The sequence below is a fragment of the Vanellus vanellus genome (genome assembly GCF_965231255.1).
Source record: "Vanellus vanellus genome assembly, chromosome: 16".
NCBI lineage: Eukaryota > Metazoa > Chordata > Aves > Charadriiformes > Charadriidae > Vanellus > Vanellus vanellus.
The window spans coordinates 16,994,586-17,014,866 of record NC_138921.1 but is presented as its reverse complement, the minus strand read 5'-3'; the positions used below and the strand labels follow the sequence as shown (position 1 = coordinate 17,014,866).

The 20,281-nt window shown below is 45.6% G+C and overlaps 1 protein-coding gene across 2 annotated transcripts in view; it reads left to right on the top strand.

The window, feature by feature from the left end:
- TTC28 (tetratricopeptide repeat domain 28) overlaps positions 1-14,422 on the top strand; it is a gene marked incomplete at its 5' end in the record, with an annotated part of 188,830 nt that extends 174,408 nt beyond the window's left edge. Inside the window, 8 exons of one of the 2 annotated variants that reach the window (XM_082491761.1) lie at positions 895-1,615; positions 3,307-3,431; positions 4,489-4,720; positions 5,146-5,222; positions 7,339-7,362; positions 8,192-8,321; positions 9,582-9,689; positions 10,192-14,422. In XM_082491761.1, coding sequence (XP_082347887.1) covers positions 895-1,615; positions 3,307-3,431; positions 4,489-4,720; positions 5,146-5,222; positions 7,339-7,362; positions 8,192-8,321; positions 9,582-9,689; positions 10,192-11,816 — 3,042 coding nt within the window. In that variant the 3' untranslated portion in view covers positions 11,817-14,422. The remainder of the gene's footprint in view (positions 1-894; positions 1,616-3,306; positions 3,432-4,488; positions 4,721-5,145; positions 5,223-7,338; positions 7,363-8,191; positions 8,322-9,581; positions 9,690-10,191) is intronic. The other variant, XM_082491762.1, reaches the window with a different exon arrangement.
- Positions 14,423-20,281: the final 5,859 nt, after the last annotated feature.

The following is a 20,281-nucleotide window of genomic DNA, read 5'->3' as shown; positions in this document are numbered from 1 at the left end:
GATGCCAGGAAGGACAAGGGGAATGGATCATTTGAATATCTTCATCTAAAGGATAGCTTGTCCTGGGGTGTGGAGCTACATGGCAGACTGCAGAAATGTAGGTGTTCGTGATCAATACTGAGCTTCCGTGGCAAGCTGACTGTCCTATCATGTACCTGCTATGTTTACCTACGTCTTAGTTTTCTGTGTGGAGAGGGCCGCTAATGTCTCCTGACACTGAAGCTATAAGGCAAAGTGAACACCAGAGGCAAATCCTGCAGAAGTATCTTCATGCTGATGTTTGGCATCAGCGTTTCTAAGGCCCAGGTCTCTGGGGAGAATGCCCTAAGTCACATCTGCCTTTGCTGAGCACTGTTCTGCTGCGTGTCTTGGCTTGCACTGGGTTAAACACAGTTACTTCAACAGCAAAAGGGTCTGAACCTGGTGAGCATTACTGATGTGGGAATTAGGCATTTCTGTTCAGTGTCAAGCCCCAGCAGTCAGTTGCACACAGCACCATGCCGCTGGCAGTGGTGATACTGATCCTTGAAATACAGGTGCGAGAAACCAGTTAGTGAGTGATTATAGGTAGTCTTCCCATAAGGCGGGAAGCTGGGATCTTCTTCGTGCTTTTAGCTCTGCTACCGCCCTCAAAGGGACCTGGGCTAAGTCTGTTGCTTTCTATGCTTACCTAGTTGTTCACCCAAGACGTGGGGATAAAAGTCCTGACTGGCCTCAGGTGGAGAAGTTCCTTGGAATAGTTAAATGGAAGAAACTAAACAAACACAAAGGGTTTTTTTTGTAATTAAGCCAACCAGACTTCTGTTTAGAGCCAAAGAGACAGGATATTTTATTACTAGCACCATAACACACAGATCTTTGAACACCATTTTCTCTTTCTCTTTCTCTCTGTAGTCCCATGCAAGGAAGAATACTCCTGCTTACTCCAATTCTACCTCAATGGCAGCCGTCATTGGAAATCCCAAGCTTCCTTCAGCAGTTATGGACAGGTGGCTATGGGGACCTATGCCCTCTGCAGAAGAGGAAGCATATATGGTATCTGAGTTACTTGGCTGCCAGCCCTTAGTTGGCAGTGCAGCAACAAAAGAGAGGGTCATGAGTGCCCTCACTCAGGCAGAATGTGTCCATTTTGCAACCCATGTCTCCTGGAAACTGGCTGCTTTGGTCCTGACACCCAACACTGACAGCAATCCAGCCAGCAGCAAGAGTTCTTTTGGGAACCCCTACACAATCCCAGAATCCCTTCGGATGCAGGATGATGCCAGTGATGTGGAGAGCATCTCAGACTGCCCTCCTCTTCAGGAGTTTCTGCTTACAGCAGCTGATGTCCTGGATCTGCGGCTTCCTGTCAAATTAGTGGTTCTTGGCTCTTACCAAGAATCCAACAGCAAAGTCACTGCTGATGGAGTCATTGGCTTGACAAGAGCATTCCTGGCTGCTGGGGCTCAGTGTGTCCTGGTGTCACTCTGGCCTGTTCCTGTGGCTGCTTCCAAAATGTTTGTGCATGCCTTTTATTCCTCCCTCTTAAATGGAATGAAAGCCAGTGCAGCTCTTGGAGAAGCGATGAAAACTGTACAGAGCAGCAAGCAGTTCTCCCATCCGTCCAACTGGGCAGGTAAGAAGAATCTACTTTTTGACAAACAAGACAGGGTTTCTAGCAAGTGCTCTTATGCCAGATTGTTTGAATTAAGCAAGGAGCAGTGCTAGCAGGTAGCTGGGAGTAGCACGTGCCCTGTGTTTCAGACCCAGATTCAGCTGAGTGTGGCTGAATGTCAGTGTCATGGAAAACACCAGTATTTCACTGTGTGCAGTAAGTGGGTTATGAATTTGCTATTATTTAAAGCAGTTCTGAGGTGAAGTCTGTAATATCACAATGGTTTAAGGACTAGTAAGAAATAATGTGCAATACAGTTACTTATTCCCAGTGTTTGAAATGTGTAGCATCAAATTTCCTGTGCACTTGGGGTGGAGTTAGCTGGAGCAAATGCGCAGAACCTTCCCACTGAGAATTTAGTGAAACTCTTAACAAGGAGGCAAGAGTAGTACTTCTATAAGTTGCAGCAGCAACCAGTAGCTATGATTTCTGTGACATAAACCTCATAGGGCTTCCCCCTTTGGTCCTTTTTGGAGAAAGGTTTCCTTTGCTTCAACTGGAAATTTCTCAGCAGTGTAAGCTTTGGGGTGGAGTGCTGGTGCTTGCTCCCTCTCAATTAGATGAGTGAGTTGAGATTCAGAAAGACAAAGTCTTGGAGTTCAGCAGTGTTGTTACAGGGATATGTACAAATAACCTGCATTTTTTTCCCAGCACAAGTCCTGGTTTTTGAAAGTTGCATGCATTCCCCAAATGGATTTTTTTGCACAGGCAGCAGTACCATGTATTTTAGATCAGGAAGCCGGTGTGGATATGGCTCTGGTGTAAACTCTTATGTAGCTGGAGGAGCAGGAAACTCACTAGAGCTTGTTAAAATGAGAACTTGGTGTTAGTCTGACAGGCCTCTTGAGTCCAGCGTTAGGACAATACCAGATGGGAGCTGAGTTTTCGTTACAGTCTGCAGTTCGGTTTGTATTTTATCTTTTGAAGATTTTTCTCTCTCAAACAAAAGAGCATTAAAAAAAAAAAGTGAGCGCTTCCTAGGCAAAACAGAATGAGCGTGGACATGGGTGCTTGGCATCACCACCAAGTAGAGGCTTCCAGCTACTCAGGCTGTCTTAGTACTGCCCCTTCTATGGTATGTGAGCAAGTTCATTACACACAATCCCTGACTTTCACCTTTGACTCTTGATGGTGAGTCTCGGATTGACCACCAGAGTGAGGACAGGACGGACAGCCACATACCTCACTGCAGTGGATGAGAAGGGGAAGGGAGAGCTCCTTGTGCTGACATTTGGAGAATCTAGCATTTAGACGGTGCCAAGACAGGTTTCTGACGGACACAGGGAAAGCTCTCAGTTTTCTGAGTTCTGTTTCTGTGGGCACTGTTTAGCATCTATTGATTTCCACTGCTGTGAAGGAGACATGGAGTGTGCTAGGACAAGCTTAGCTGCAATACAGTGGTTTTACGCTTGCCTGAACAGGAAAACACTATTGATTTAGTAGAGGACAAAAGAAGCATCTAGAAGCTTTCTGGAAGTTCAGTTTATGGGACTGGGCAGGGAATGGGTAGCTGCTCTGAGAAAAAATATCATTCTTCAGGGCACAGTAAACCATCATTCCATTAGTCTGAGAGGGCAGAGGATATCTGCTTCTGTTTTGAACATTTTCTATAATGAAAGGAGACTGAGCATCTCTTATTCTGCATCCTGCAGGTTTCATGCTTATTGGGAGTGATATGAAGCTGAATAGCCCTTCTTCACTAGTAGGACAGGCCCTGACTGAGATTCTACAGCACCCTGAAAGGGCACGAGATGCTCTGCGTGTCCTGCTACATCTGGTAAGAGAAAGGAGACGCTACCACACCCAGCAGGCACAGGGAGGGACATTGCAGACCATGTAGTTGTGAGATGTTACCTATGGGTATGCATCTGTGAATGATGAATGGGAAGAGAAACGCCCTGCTGTGTAACCACTCACAGTTGAACGTAAACCTTCAACCCGTCTCTCTTACCATAAGGTGAAAACTCTGGGTCAGTGTGAAAAGACTGGGACACCTGATGAAGTGTCCGGAGCAAAAAGAGGCAAAGTAAGCAAAGTCTTACATTGTATTGTGACAACCCATCTGGTTTGCATCAGCTGTTGAATTGGGTCTCTGCTTTAAAAATGAGATAATCATTGGGATTAATTGTTTCTACAAGAAAATAGCTATGAACATTGCTGTCATGGAGATGGAGAACACAGTGACCGCTGTCTCTTAGTGTACTTGGAAGATATGAGGCACTTTTGTCCCCATATGTGCCAGTAGCCTGTTGTGGGGAGCAGCAGGACCAAAGCCAAACTGCCAGATGGCTAGAATAATCTCTCATGACTGTTAATACTTTGCTTTCCAATGTGTCTTCTGTGCTCCCACAAAAATGTGGAGTATCCACAGGATGATGGAAACCTGTGAATATTCCCAGTCATCCCAGTTGCTGGGTTTTGTGGACACACATCTCTCTTTACTGTTTACCATATAGCTGCAGACTCTTGCCTGGTGATAAGTAGTGTACGCAAGAGACTGAAACCTGAATGTGAATCATCTTTTGGGGAGAAATGTAGCTGCCAGGCTTATAGGAAACAATCACAGTCAAACTGGTACTTAGTTTCCTGTGGCATTACTTTCCCCAGCATCCCAGAGAATATTGGCACTCATCGCGGTGATTTTACAGCTTTGAGTGCTGAGTTACTGGGGCCTCTGTTTTCAAGGGCACTAACATCCTTCTGTGTAAGACAAGCCTGGTTCAACATTGGGGTTGCGGTCTGTCAACCTGCTGTTCCTGCCTCTTCACTGTGTAAAAAGAGGCAGGTGGTAAAAATCTCTTATAAAATGAGCAAATGTTGTATTTTCCCCAAAGGTGGAGAAATCATTGCAGCGAATCCAGAATGGGCAGCACAACTCCATGTATACCTCCCAACAAAGCGTGGAGAATAAAGTTGGTGGCATTCCAGGCTGGCAGGCACTGCTCACTGCGGTAGGATTTCGGTTGGACCCTCCAGCCAGTGGCCTCCCAGCAGCAGTGTTCTTCCCAACCTCTGATCCTGGGGACCGGCTACAGCAGTGCAGCACCACCATACAGTCCCTCCTGGGTAAGAAGCAGGCCAGCTATTGGCTTGGTCCTCATCCGTCCAAGCAGACATCAACCTTTCCCTGCCTTTCTTTGATGCGAGCCCGTAAAATGATGATGTTTTATATCAATGAAATAAAAGTATTTAACAGGATAGAGGTTCTAGAAGTAAATGTATATTGAAAATTTTGTCACTGCTGTGTCCAGGATCTGAGAAGCATGATGTGACTATTTGTTTCTCCCAGCTCATATTCAGAAAACATATAATCAGATGCAAAGTGGGAAAACCTTTTGTTTCCTGGAAATTGCTGCTGCTTCCAGAACTGTTCAGTGATGTGGGGGAGAGGTTTTAAGAAATAGCTGAGTTTGTGTTCTTTTCATGTTGTTGCATTTCTAGCAGTCAAGAAACAGATACTGAACAATCCTGTTTCTGCTCATGTTTTTCAGGTTTGCCTAACCCTGCACTTCAGGCACTTTGTAAACTTATCACAGCTTCAGAAACAGGAGAGCAGCTTATCAACAGGGTGAGTTGGGAGGTTTTTCTCCAGTACCAGTTTCCAAATGGTTCTTCCCAGGCTAGTAAATTCAGAAATGCACAGACTGGTTTATACCCTGGCTTATCAACCCAGAGCTTGCTAGAATACTTCAGGGTTGAAATTCTAAACTCGCCTGTTTGTATGAATGAAAGTCTGTGTCCAGAAGAGAAAAATGCAGATATGTTAGTTGTCTGCGTAGCCTTGGGTCTCCCCGTTCAGTGACAGAAGTGAAAACATGGATACCTACTGCAGTGAGGGAGAAGCAAAATACAGGAAATGAGTGGCAGAACCACTAATTGCTATTTGGCCATCCTGTCTAGGGCCCATGTTGGCTGGTCTTTGTCCACTGTAATTACCAAAGTCCCAAGGTATAGTTGACTTCGGACAATGCAAGGTCTGTCAGAAAACTTACTGAGCCTGCGCTTCTCTGGTGTGTGTGCTCATAGCTCTGCTGAAAGGAGTCATGCTCTTTAAGAGAAAGGCAGTGCCATCTGTGGCTATGGGACTCCCCCAGTTCCCCCCAATTCCTTCACATTCCTCCCTCTCCCCAGTCTTTCTAGCATGCCTCACCTAACCTAACCTGTCTCTGTGCCACCAGCCTGGCTGGCTTGCCATTACATGTTTCTTACTGCCCTGCTGGCTCCTCTTCTGAGGTTTATCTTGATCATTTGCCTGCGTTAGTATGTGAACACACCGCACATAGTGAATGGGCATATAGCTCGCTTTCTTTTCCCCTTTCGCCATGCAAAAGTGTTCTAGGGAACTACTGTGATGGGTAGCTGGGGCTATCTCTGTGCAGCTTCAGAGGGCTTCCATTCATTCTGTCATGTTGAGTCTCCGTGCACAAAATGCATAACAACAGCCCCAGCTTTGCTGTTACCCGCTAAGAAGTCTGTTTTGTCAATCCATTAGACTGAATCTGCTTCAAAGAAAGGGTTTCTTGTTATGATCTACAGTAGTGCATGAGGTATTTCTAATGGCTTGTCCTTTATGGCAGTCTGCTTTCTTTCCTTGGCGCTTTTGTCAGTGCCTGAGACTTCTGTAGTTGAATAGCAGGGTTATTTTTCCCTCATTGCCACCAGAGGGACTCCCGGAGTAGAAGGGATGTGATGAGTGGAAGGCAACATTCCGATAGATTGGAATCCATGAGATTACTTCACGATTGTCTTCTTGCCTCAGATAATTAAATTACCCAAGGAAAAACATTCAGATGGCTGTACACAACTAACAAAAGTTGCACTCGCCATTTCCTCAGCTGCCCCATGCAATAAATATTGGCAGGGGTATTGCATTGTTTTTGCAAATGTTCTTCTATAGCCCAAACCCCAGGCAGAATTTCCTTTTGCACAAGAGCCTATCCAGTTACAAGTTAGGGTTTTTCAATTTAGCTCCCCCTTCCTCTGCGGTTACTTGCTTTTATCGCCCTCCTTCCTCTCAGCAGTTCAGCTGGTAAGCAGCTAAGGCTCTGCCTGTCCCAAAAGAGAGAAGACTTTGTTCAAAACTGGAGCGTAATGACTGACAGTTCAGTCAATGGGTGTTGCTTACTGTGTTCCCCGCATGGGTGATAGGTGTCATAAGGGAGCACGTGCTCTTGGCATTAGTGAAGCAGCAAGGCAGGGAACCTGATCTTTTGCTCTGGATAGAAAACGTTTATTTTTAGTGCGAAACAGAAGACAGGAACCACAAAAGAGAGAATTTCAGTGCTACCGCATGTGCAAGGAAAAGTTAGGGATTGCTGAGCGCATTAAGTGCCAATAACATGTCCCAGAGAAAACAAGAGAAGGGCTTGTTTTATGTTCAGCCTTCTGCCAGAATGCGGGTTGGCCTGAGTATCTGCCTGCTAAATGTCTGAGTTGATTGTAATGAGCTGGGCACTCCCAGATTCCAGCTGCCTGTTCCCACGCTGTTGGACTCCTGATTCACAGCTCAAGCCATTTCCATTGCTCCCTTCTCTCTCTGGATAGAGCATCTTGCAGTCGGGATGCTGGTTTGCATGTGGATGTGTCACTGCAGCGTTCCTTATCACAGGCATTTTGCAGCACAGAATAACCCGTGTTCTTTCTTTTCTCCTCTCTTTTCCTTTCTTGTAATCTGCTGCCCGAAGGCTGTTAAAAATATGGTGGGAATGGTGAGTATTACATGCACTGGGGAATGACACTGCCGTGCAGGATAAAACGCCTTGGTCACTTGCAGACCCATTTCCCTGCGCTGCAGAGTAGTGTCTTTATGCCGCTTTCGGGCCTGGAATTTTCTCTGTAGTGCTACTGTGGAAAAAAGACTGTGTAAGCTTTTGTGGGTTGTAAGAGATGGGTGGTCCTGAGGTTAGCTGGTCCCCGGTTAATGACTTTCCATCCTTCCTGCCCTGGCTGTGTTTTTGAATTACATGGGATCCTGGCACCTTAATTTGTTTCAGATTTTCATAAACACATTTTTTTCTCTACTTTGCTACTCCTGTCCCTTCAGCACAGTTGAGAAACTTCTTTCCTGGACCCCATGGAAGTATTAAGAAAGTCGTCCATGGTTTCATATGACTTGTTCTGCCCAGTTAAGTGCTGAGAATTAGTTTCTTGGGATTTGCATAAGGAGTATGGCTCAGTCATGGAATGGGCTCTAGCATATTTCTGTGAGCAGCCCCAAAGCATCTCTTTCCTTTTCTTTCACTTCACAGATTTTCCTGCTGTGCTTCCTTCTTGCTCAATTTCACTGGCCACAAACCCCAACCCACACCCCTATTCTGCCCCTACCTTTGCTGTTGTTCAAGTTTGTCCATTGTTGCTGTCCCTGGACTGTCCCTCTGCCCAGACCTTTTCATCTCACTGTTCTGTTCAGGAGCAGCAGCTGAATATATGGGTGTACAGGGAAGGGAATGTTTGCAGTGCATTTCCTTAGCCGTGACTGTTGGGGAAGCGGTGAAGTGATTTGTAAGGAATGGCTAATGTTTGTATTGTTATCTTCAGCTGCATCAAGTCCTGGTTCAACTTCAGGCAGGCGAGAAGGAGCAAGATTTCTCTTCTGCACCAATCCAAGTTTCTATCAGTGTCCAACTCTGGAGGCTGCCTGGCTGTCATGAGTTTCTGGCAGCTCTAGGTAGGAAAATACTTCTTTCCGTCGTCTTTCTAAAAATATTGTTAGTGTCTCATATAGTGGCTTGAGGTAGTGATGAGACTCACAGCTTTAGATTTGTTTGTCTGGGTGCTTTAGATCTGCTTGTCTGTCTTTGCATCTCTGGATGTGGTCCCTGACTGCTCAGTATGTCTTTGCCAGTTCACATGCACAGAGCTCTTTGCTCGCCAGTTGGCCGGTGGTAAGGGGGATTTTTCTCTTAGGCACAAAAACATCTTCTGAGTCAGCAGGACGTGGATTTCAGGGTTGACAGCAGCTTCATGCTGTCAAGTTGGTTTAACCCCAGTTTTTATTTCAGGACCCTGTTCCCCTCTTGCGTTTGCTTCTGGCCTTCTAGATGCCCCATCCCTGGAGGTGTTCAAGGCCAGTCTGGATGGGGCTTTGAGCAACCTGGTCTAGTGGGAGGTGGCCCTGCCCATGGCAGGGGAGTTGGAACTAGATGATCTTTAAGGTCCCTTCCAACTCTAACCATTCTATGATTCTACCTGAAGGGAACTAATCATTCCTTTGGCAGGGAAACCTGTGCACAGGGCAAGGGTAGGACATACCAGGTATGTCCTACCTGGTATGTACCAGGGTCTACATCCTGCAGAAAAGACAGGTGAGAACTAAATATCAAACTAGATTTTATTCCAGCGTGGACCTTGCTTAGAGTTAGTAAAACGATATTGCAGGGAAGAGGCAAAAAGAAACATCCAAGAAGACTGTTTAAGGAGCTCGTAAAAGCCAGGCATCGTTTCTCACACACAGTCATGCCTCCTGCAGCCCACCCCTCATTTGCTAAATTCCAAGTTCTGTGCTCTTCTTCAGACCCGTTTCTGTGAGAAGACTTTGGATTAATGATGAATAGTAGGCACATGTGGGACGCTGTCCCTGAGATGTGCTTAGTATATCATTCCCCCACAATTCCAAATAATTTGCAACTAAAACAGTACTGACGAGTGCGTTTTGTCTGTCGGTTTGGACAGGACTGATTTGTTTACGTGTATGTGCTCACAGTCCAGCACCATAAAGCTCGCCAGTCTACTGGAGAAGCCGTGCTAAATAGTAATAAAAACAAACCAACAAACTGTACGTTGTAAGTGAAGAGTCATCATTCCAGGGAGTTGCAGAATCTAATCTCTCTTTGTTCTATTTATATAATCTCTCTATAAATGAGATCACACTTGTTCAAGACATTGGATCTTTCATAGGTGTGATTTTCTGCTCCATGTTCCACTACAGGTTTTGACCTTTGCGAAGTTGGCCAAGAGGAGGTGATTCTGAAAACTGGGAAACAAGCTAATAGGAGGACCATGCACTTTGCTCTACAATCCTTGCTGGCACTTTTTGGTAAAGCTACTTACAGTAGTTTTTGCTCCTGTGATGACTTGATCAGAATGGCTTCTATTAAAATCTCACACTCTTCCCTTTTGCAGCGATCATACACACCTCATCACACATGTGTCATACAGACCATACATCATACAACAGGTGCAGCAAATGTTATTTTTATGTGGGAAACAAACAATAAGATTTGGCTGAGGCCAAAGCTGGGAATAGAGTCCAGCAACTGGAGGATGTATAACTCACTCTTGGTTTTGAGATATAAAATGATAATGAATTGACAGGTTTCATCTAGGATACCTGGACTGAGGTTCCTGCCTGGGCATTTCCTGGGCTGTGTGCATTTTTTTTACTCACCTAAGTAGTAGTTGGGTTTTTTGAAGTAGCACAGCGTCTGAGTGCATGTTTTGTAGCATTTCCTCTTAATTCTGATAGAATATTGTCTGGATTTGTTTGATTTTACTGTCTATCTAGGGGCATGTTTCTACGTATTTTTTTTCTTTTTTAGATTCTACAGAGCTGCCTAAGCGCCTTAGCCTGGACAGTTCCTCATCACTAGAGTCACTGGCTTCTGCTCAGTCTATTTCCAACCCTGTACCCCAGTATCAAAACCCTCCGTTCTCTCCTACTTGTCCAGACAGCATTGCATCAGATGCCATTTCTGTGTATAGCCTGAGCTCCATTGCTTCTTCCATGAGTTTTGTTTCCAAGCCAGAGAGCGTGCCAGATGGTGTGGGACACAGAGGACGCCAGGACTACGAGAGGCCCAAGAACATCTATCCACATCGGTCTGCAGTACAGAGCCAGTTGTCACCACAAACCAGCACTGCAGCCAGCAAAGATGAGGAAGAGTATGAAGGTTTTTCTATAATCAGCAACGAGCCTTTGGCCAGTTACCAAGAAAACATAAAACCAAGATTTTCCCCTGATCACAAACAGTCCAAAACTGGTCAGACTGGAGGCATTAAAGAGTCTGTCAACTCCAAAGGGAGCGTAAGTACCCCAAATTCTCCTGTTAAAATGACTCTTATTCCCAGTCCAAATTCACCTTTCCAAAAAGTTGGGAAACTTGCAAGTTCTGATACTGGGGAATCTGACCAGTCTAGCACCGAGACTGACAGCACTGTCAAATCCCAGGAGGACAGTAATCCAAAGCTTGATCCGCAAGAGTTGGCCCAAAAAATTCTGGAGGAAACTCAGAGTCACCTCATTGCTGTTGAACGTCTTCAGAGGAGCAGCAGCCAAATAAGCAAGAGCAACAATTCAGATGATGGGGCTTCCACCCCAGCAGGCATGTCTGCATTCAGATCTTCAGAGACCAGTGCATTCAGCCGGCCAATCAGCTCTAGTCAAAAGAATCAGTCTTCACCTCTTGCAATTAAACCAAAGCCTCCAACAAGGAGTTCATCCCTTCAGAAAGTGAGTTCTGGCTATAATAGCCCTACAACATCAGAGATGTCAAACAAAGAAGGCACAGGCCAATACAGTGGGCAGCCATCTCCAAGTTGTGATTCACATGGGTCCTTAACGGAGCAGCCTCACTTTAAACTCAAGTACCCCAGCTCTCCCTACAGTGCTCATATTTCTAAATCACCCAGAAATATCTCTCCAAGCTCAGGGCATCAGTCTCCTGGTGGCAGCACTCCGTCTCCTGCTCTTTCTTATTCCTCAGCTGGTTCTGCTCGCTCAAGTCCAGCTGATGCCCCAGACATAGACAAATTAAAAATGGCTGCCATCGATGAGAAAGTGCAAGCAATTCACAACTTAAAGATGTTCTGGCAAAGCACTCCCCATCACTCCACTGGCCCCATAAAGATTCTCCGAGGAGCTCCTGGAACAATGACTTCTAAGAAAGATGTCCTCAGCTTGCTCAATTTATCTCCACGGCACAGCAAAGAAGAAAGTGCAGATAAGCTGGAACTGAAGGACCTGTCTATTGAGCAACACCTTGCTTCTCCACAAAAGAACCCTCCAAATGGACACAGGCGCCCTGAAACTACAAATGCAGTGACATCAACTCATTCTCCACCTTCCACTAGCACTCCAGGAACCGCGCGTCCCTTGAGGCTGCCATCTGGGAACGGTTATAAATTTTTGTCACCGGGAAGATTTTTCCCTTCCTCCAAATGTTGAAATGTCTTGAGTACCAGCTGATGACTTACAATCTTGTTAAAGTATTTGCTTCTGCCCACTTGCCTTTATCAATACAGAACCATTATCTAAGAAGCCGTGGTCATACCCACAGTTGGCAATGCACAGGAACGTGACAGATCGGCCCTGTCTGTCACTGTGTAGGAACACGGGCCTTACACAGATGGGTTTTCATTTCCCTTATCAGGACCTTGGCCACACTCACTTGATAACAGGTTCTATGTAGTGTTCAGTATTTGCAGCAACAGGTCCAATGAATCTAGTTGTCTGTTCATAAAATACTAGCTTTTAAGCCGCCTACTTGTATTTCTTAACCTAACAGGAGGTTTTACAGCTGGCTTTTTATACAGAAATTATACATATCAGGGATTGGAGAGGGAAGTGAGAGGAGGCAGAACTTTCATGTATACCACAAAGAAAGTATGCACAAGTTTCTGCTTGGAGAAGTACAAGCCATTTATTTGATTTCTTTCAAAGGCTGACAGAGAGGACAAGATAACATACCTCTAGGTATCTCTGCCAAGTTAGCCAAACACAAGAAATTGCTGTCAGTAAACTCCATAGCAGCATGATGCTGGCAGTTCTCTTGCATCATTTAGAGGCTGGTGAAACAAAGACAGGAGGATAGAGGTGCCCTAAAACCTGCATCTCCAGTAACTCTTCTCTGGAGGGATACCTTTCAGGTGACATTTTTCTGGTTGGTCTGCTCAAAGAGAATGTTTGGGGCGTAACAGGCAAGGTGAGCCTCAGCGGGAGGTAGTGAGCGTGTGTCAGAGGTGAGGTCTGGTTTTACTGAATGCTCTCATCTTTCTGGCACACAGTGTTATGATGGTGAAATTTTCATCTTGTCAAGTATTTGGGCAGCACAGATGTCCTCTGTCAGCTAAGCGCGCACAAAAAAGGATTACACACACTGAAGCTCAGAACATTACTTTACAGTTCCACAGTAGGCAGGAATGTGACATCAGTGTATGAGATTTAGAAATCGCCAGACTGATCCTGCTAAATCATTCCACATAGCTCATGACGGGCAGGTCTGCAAACCTTTCCCCTGCTGTGGAAGCAACCTTCTTTCGGAGCAAGTACGCCAGTCTAAGCAGATGTCAGTGCAGTCAGAGCACGTGCGTGAGGCAGCAAGCAGAGCGGCTGTATGCAGAACCTGTGCGCCCTCTGATCCGCGGAGAAAAGAAAACCAAGAGAACCCCAGGGGTGATGTGTAAAGTAACCTTTCCTAGGCTAGATGGTGTTTAGGTGTTATGGATCAAGTTGGAGATATTTAAGCGGCTATTGAATGCAGTGATGTAATCAGATTCAAAATGACAATTTGCACGCACTGAAAACTGTGGGCATGTGGTAGCATTAACTCAGCCACACTGCACACTGAGATCCAAGCGAAGTGTTTCACAGGCCGTGTGCTATGAAGTCGGAGCACTGGATCGCCAAGGCTTTTGGGTTCTATTCTGCACTCCCCAAATTCGCTGAGTGACTGAAGGCTAATCACTTCACCTCTCCGTGCCTCGTCTTCCCTTTCTATCTAAATGGGGATAGTAATACTTACCTACCTACCTCACAGAGGTGTTGTGAGGCTTAATTAATTAGGCCCTGAGTTTTAGCTGGATCTTAAGTCAACTTCCAGTCTTGCAGCTGACTGCCGGAATGGTGAGTGCGGTCAGCTCTGCAAACGTATTAGGGGCACATTGCTGATGCAGATAATTGTTGCACTTATCATGTCTGGATGCTCTTCTTGAAATATGGATCTGATAATTGTGATTTTCTTAGGGATCTTGGAGGAAAAGCATGATAGCAGGACAGAGGATGCAATTCTGATACCAGAATATAAAATTAACTTAGTCTCAGCTAACTCGTGGTGCATATATCAAATGCTTGCTTTGAGCATATTCTAGAATCCACTGGTTTCTGGAGAATGTTTTCCTTTTTGCCATTGCAAGAAATCAACACAAGCACTAAAGGCAAAGAATAGAGGGCTGTGTTGTTACAGTCAGCTAACAAGAGATGGGTGATCACAAAAGTTTCAGTGCAGAAAGACAAAAAGAGTAGTTACTCATCTACTTATATTATGCAATGTAGCAAAACAGTTGAGTAAATCCATTCAACTCCTATGATGCAAGTTACTTGTCTGTACATTACATCTTGCTGTGATGGTTTGGTGCTAGATATCATCTTCTCGTCATTTGGCAGGAAAAATTAGAATAGTGGGGCAAAATGAGTCAGTACAGCGTCTGCCCATCATGTAGACGGTGATATTGCTCATCGTGCAACTTGCTGTGGTCACAAGACTGCTGAGAGACTTCGCGTGACCTACTCTTGTTTCTAACCAGCATAACTGTTAAAACGACATCCCAGGAACATCCAGGATGGAAGTGGGCAGCTTTTTGTTTATAGCAACAGCAAATACTCCCTGTAGTGCTGCATAACATGCCAGAACTAAGCCTCTTTACTTGTAGTTTACTTCCATAACTAAAGGCTCTTTTTAATCTGTAGAAATTATGTATTGCCATTTTGGTAGAACCCATTTTCATGCTGCCAGTAGGTTTTGTACTGGCGTAAAGTTTTCAGAAAGAGCTAAATCGGGGCTGGGGGGGCGGGGGGCGGGGGTGGGGGTGGTTCTTCAGTTGTATTTTTAAGGGAGGGGGGAGCATTAGAAAGAGGGAAGGGTTCAGATGTAGAGGAAGTTCAGTATTTGGGAAGTCGGTGTTGTATTAATATGGAAGGTGAGTGTCACTAGAACAAGTCCTTTGGGAAATGTGTTTCCATTGACTTGACACAGGGCACTTCCATTGGCTTAATGAGAGCCATGAAGATGCATGCTTGCTCATGGCTGGGAGACACTTCACACACCTTGTGCCTCACTCCTCCACCCCCTGAATGAGAAACAACCCCTTTGTGAGGAAAAGAAAAGTTTTATCAGGTTTGCCCAATATGTGGAGACATTCAGGAAATGAAAAGAACATGTTCTCCGTTTGATATTAGAATTCCTTCTGTGGAGTTTAAATGCATTTGTCGTCGTTGTATTTGTGCATGGTACAAGTGACAACACTGCTTAATACAGTGAGCAATAAGAATTAGGTATTATCCACTTTCACATTAAACCTGCCACATGCAACCATTCCCCAAGGCCACAGAATGTATTTTAGTTTGGTTTTGCCCTGTATGTTTTACTGTGTGAGATTACAGATTTTTTTAATTGACTGTCTTTAGCTCCAACTAAATGGGAACAGTAAACAATCTTTCTGATCAAAATCCAGTTTAATTTGATTTTGTTGGTTAGCCTGTACTCTGGCCTGGTACTGATTTTCCTTCTTTTTAATCGTACCTTACTTAAACAAGGAAAAAGCATCGAAGGGATGCTACACTCACGTGTATCACTGTAGGCCGTATTTCTTTTCAATAGGTCAAACTCGTTCTGTGAACATCTCTTTCAAGTTGCAGGATAGATCCAGGTGCACAGAAATATCTGTGAATCTGTTAAGAAACACTGGTAGTTTCAGGCTAGGTGGTAATTATGGGTTTGAGCAGTTTTGGGTTCATCGCATTGCCACGCTGTCCAGAAAGGCTGCAAATGTGTGTGGAAAACTTGGCCCCTCGGTTGCAGAACTCCTGCAAAAGAGCGTTGAAGATGGTAACTCAGAGAGGACTGTCAGCAAAGACTCTTCCAAGCAGCAGCCCTTTAGCACTTGCTCTCCTTGTATGCAGTGTTAGCCATGTTTGGCCTATATGGACTTCCTTTGTAAATTAAAACTCTGTTTCCAGACAGCATTAAACTTTTTATATTATGAAATTTACCATGTAAAAAGATTTTCATATTTTTATTGAAATTGCTAAGGCATTTGGCCTTCTTTCTTTGTGATTTCAGTGTCTATTAAAGCATGAGTTCTCTCAGTACTTCAGTCTCTTGGTCGAGGGTGATGTTGGGGAGGAATGTGGTAGCACACCGCGCTGTCCTGACACCCAGCTGGTTGCGAGTCCCTTCCTCCAGCCTGCTCCCGAGAAGCAAAGAAGTCATGCGTAAATCTGCATTCTGTGGCAAAGTATCACTACCGTACGGCAGCTGTCCTCAGCTTCCCTGTGGAAATGAGGCCTTGCTGAGAACTTCCTCCTCTTTTTGTGGCAGAATGTAGTCTTCGTGTTACAGATGATGATCGGAACTTGCTTTTCCTTTTCCTAGCAGGTGGCGGGAGCATCAATATTTGCTTGCTGTCTGTCCTCTTGTAGTTGGCGACAGAAGGACACATACGGTTGGAAGGAGCTTCAAGGATCACCCAGTCCCATCCCTCTGCTATGGAAGAACCAGGTGCTAAAGGTATGATACGTTTTCCCCATACTGATGCCAGTTGGAACTTGTTGACTTAAATCTTCCCTCTGCCCCCATGTGAAAGGTGCCCTTGTGCTGAGGGGAAGTGTTGGTGACCAGATGAAACTAAACAGAATTTGACTTTTTTTGTGGTCTCAGAAGGTTCCGTTGACGCCTGTCTCCCGGTTGTGTAAATGCAGCCTCTGGCCATGCTGACAGAACACGCAAACCATATTGGCGGTCATGACACAGCAGGCTCTTACTGGCCTGCAGTCTCTACCCTCCAAACCTTTGATCTGCTGAGAATGAGGTGATCTCGAACCATGTAAATGACTGCAGTCTTCCTGGCCTTAACTCCTTGGTGAGGGACCTTTCCTGGTACGCTTCTAAAGCAGCTGATTCGCTGTATTTGAAGGCATGGATGGTGCTGCCCCCCAGCAAAGGCTTTATAGGTGCCTGCCTCAGCTTAGTCATGCTCTAATGATTACCTGCAGCCTGGTGACACATCAGTGTCAGTCAGCAGGCAGCTGGGGTGGGTGCCTTAGCTTCTGTCGTTGTCACTGAGGTACTGCCGCTGTATCGCAGGGCTGCGAGGAAATCCCGTTCCTTTCAGAGATGTGCTTCTACAACAGCAAGTGTGGGAAGAAGTCAGTTCAGCACTGCAAAACCAAGGGGGAACTTGTCTTAAAGCCTGACCTTGAACATTTTTCTGTTGAATACTTAATATGCAGATATAGATCAGGTTCAGGCCAGAGCATTTTGTGAGTGTTGATACGCATGTTCACGCTGCGGATTGACGTACACCACCAGTAGCGTATACCTGCATATGCCCTTTCCTGCAGCCCTGCAGATCTCGGCTCCCAGCTGGAGGCAGCCTTTGTTTCTCACTGAGAATGGTCATGGACTTCCTTGCAAACACTCCAGCTCTAGTTCTGTCGTATTACTTTCCCCAGATGGTCTTGCTTTCTCGTTATTTTTTTATGTTCTCTCCAAAGAGAAGAACTTACTTTTTTATCCCTGTCAGAAAGAGTACCAGCCGCCTTCTATTACATGATGACATCATTTGCATGTGGTTTTACTGGTGAATGACTGTGGCTGGTATTTCAGTGGACTCCAAGAAAGCTGTTCCACAGGGAACGGCAGCAATTGCCACTTGTACAAACCAGAAGCGCACAGGGGATTGCAATTGCATTCTCCTTAGCAAGTCTCTCCCACGTCCTCCTCTGAGAAGTCTTTGGAGAGGGACATTTGTTTTCCAGTGGCTGGCAGCAATCTTTGAGAAGTATCCATCACAAACATCTTTTCTTCTCTTGGATAGTCCTCAGACTTGCGGTGCTTTGTGGCTGAGGGAGAGCTGGTGGCAGAGCACATGTATTGCCACTCCCGCATGTGGCCAGAACATGCAGGTATACCTAAAAGACACAGCGAGGTGCAAGTGGAAAAAGGCCAACTTTGTAGGATTAGGCATGTGGGCACCCACTCTGCACAGGAGTTGGCAGATCAGGTGGGACAACTCCGGTTGCTTGGAAATGTCAGAGCTGGGGTGTATTGACCTCACCTACGCTGTTCTTGAATCACGGGGCGATACAACCTGTGTGCTGAAGTGCACAGCTTTGATCTTTTAGCATAAAAGAGAGAGCGTTTAAATACTAAAAAACACGTCTTCATTTTCAGTTCTTTACATGGAAATGTTTGCCATGGTTACAAATCCCTCTTCAGTCACGGAAGGTGGAATAGGGGCCTGGGAACTCAAAGGGAGTAGTTTTATTTCGCAGAACCAGTGGTGTCTCCTGCATTGGCAGCACAGCACTGCAGCTTCTGCCTTCTCACCTCGCCAGCCAGGTGCAGCCGATTGTCCTGCTGCGATGGGTGGGAAGGTGTCAGAGCAACGCCTGCACTACAGCACAGTGCTGGAGACCAGAAGAGGGTCAAAGTTACTCAGAAGTGGGCATGTTCCTGAGGTCACTTAAAGGTCACGCACAGACCTGGAGCAGTCTCCTAATGACTCTACACAGACACGAAGTTAGGGACAGCACGGACCTGCCCGGGGACCCTGCTCGTGATGTAACAGACCGTGGCCCGGTGTGCCTCCAGCAGGTCCCCTTGGAGAGTTCCTGAAACACTGCTCTTGCGTTTTAATGCCACCATCCCACTTCACATGCACGCAGAGGCAGCAGGCAGCAGGGTGTCTCAGCAGGCTCAACCTCTGGCAAAAGCCGGGAGCCACTAATACACAATGACACTGACAACCTTTGTTCGTTACTCGGGGCAAGCCGAGGCCGGAGGACTCCCATGAAGAACAGCTTGCAGGGGAAGCACCCCCTCCACGAGCAGAGACCGTGGTGAAACTGTATGGGCTGGTCTGAAGTGGTTTGTCTGTATACAGAGTCTGGAATCAGCAGGATGCAGCTACTCAGATGATACTATCGTGTGTGGTATAATCTAGATATAAACAAAGAGAATAAGGGTTTTGGGGAGAGCACACATTGCAGCTGGCTGAGTAAACAAAAGACAAATGTTGTCCATATGGGGAAAGAGCAGCAGCAGGGGACTGCGCTCAGCCAGCATTTTGAAAAACCAAATAAAGGAAAATACTGAATGCTTGAGAACTTCGGGAAGCAGACACTTAAAGCCCCACCACTGTGCCCTGGCACAGCCCTTTGTAGTTTCTTTGCCTCGTAGACTAAGCCAGTGGAGGCATAAGTCTGAGCAGCAGTTTCCATAGCATCCATCTTTCTCATTGCAAGAGCCTTGAATGAAATATGTTTTCATAGGCAGAGCCTATTGAGGATTTTCATTAAAGCCATTTATCTGTGGGAGGGTCGTTTGGCAACATTTAATTTTCCTATCTGTGAATTCCTGCTCTCCTTTAGTGGAGTTGCTGTGTAAATAATCATTAGTTCTAGCTGCTGGCAAACGGAGCTTGGTGAAGATGGCTTCTTAAGGGAAGGGGTAGGCAAGGGTGAGCCTGGAAGTAGGGTCAGTAGTTGCTTCTGGGGAAGAGGATGCAATTCAGAAACATGGGAACACAGGCGTTGTGCTAAGCCTGATGCTCAAACAGGAGACTGCAATTCAACAAGGTGCAAAAATCTGCCTTAGCCAGTTTTGGACACCAGCATTTACTCCACAGAATTAAAACGCGGTAGCTGCCCATAAATTAAAATTGTGCAGTTAAGCTTCCTATGGGTTGAGAGCTGATGCAAAAGTCCCTTTAAAATGGCACCTTTCTCTTGTCAGCAATAGGGCAGTGTTATTCACAATTGAAATCTCTGCAAGTGCAAATGCTGTGAACTGTTCCCCAGCCAGACACCTTCCCATTTTTTTGAGGAGGAATCATTTCCCTTCCACAGTGCCAAACTGCAGTTTCACCCTCCCCTTTGTCACATCTTGAAATGTGGGGGGGGTTCTCTTTCCAGTTTACCTAGTCTTATATTTGTGTGAGCATTTCAAATGGCAGCAAAGCAAAAGTGGCTAGTCTGCATAGCTAGGAAGAACAATCTGGGGGAAAAAAAAAAAAAAGAAAGCTCAGAAACTAGAAAGCAAACAAATATATTGAGAATGCATTATTTTAATAAGACCCTGTAGTTTTACCTGAATTACGACTTTTGAGCACCCTGAAATGGAAATATCGTTACCCAGCTGCTTTCTTCTTAGGGCATCATTTTGCCACAGGACAAATCACTGTGGAAATAATGATCAACCGAATAGAACACACAGAAGCGACTTGGGGAAACTTGACCCCTGTCATCCTTCCTACGCCCCATGTTGAAGAGCCAGGTATATCCCAGTGGTTTAGCAGTGGCTTTGAGAGTAGGCAGGGCTGGGTCATCGTTCCAGGGATAAGGTCTGTCTGCAAGACGTACTCCTGGGTTCTCTTAAATTCTGCAGTGCTCTGGCTCTGAATGGCCAATTTATAATCACTTTTTAGCATTTGCTCCTCATTCCAGGTCTCCAAGCTTCACCATTCATGTATATTTTTAAAAACTTCCAGCTGGTTTATCTTCATCACTTGCTGGCTCCTGTCTTGTCCTCTCTGTCTCCTTCATTTTCCTGTGTTTGCTCTGGAATTCAATCCTGCATGTCTCCATAGTACCTGAGAGACTCCTACATAAAGATTTGTTGCTACTAGAAAAGT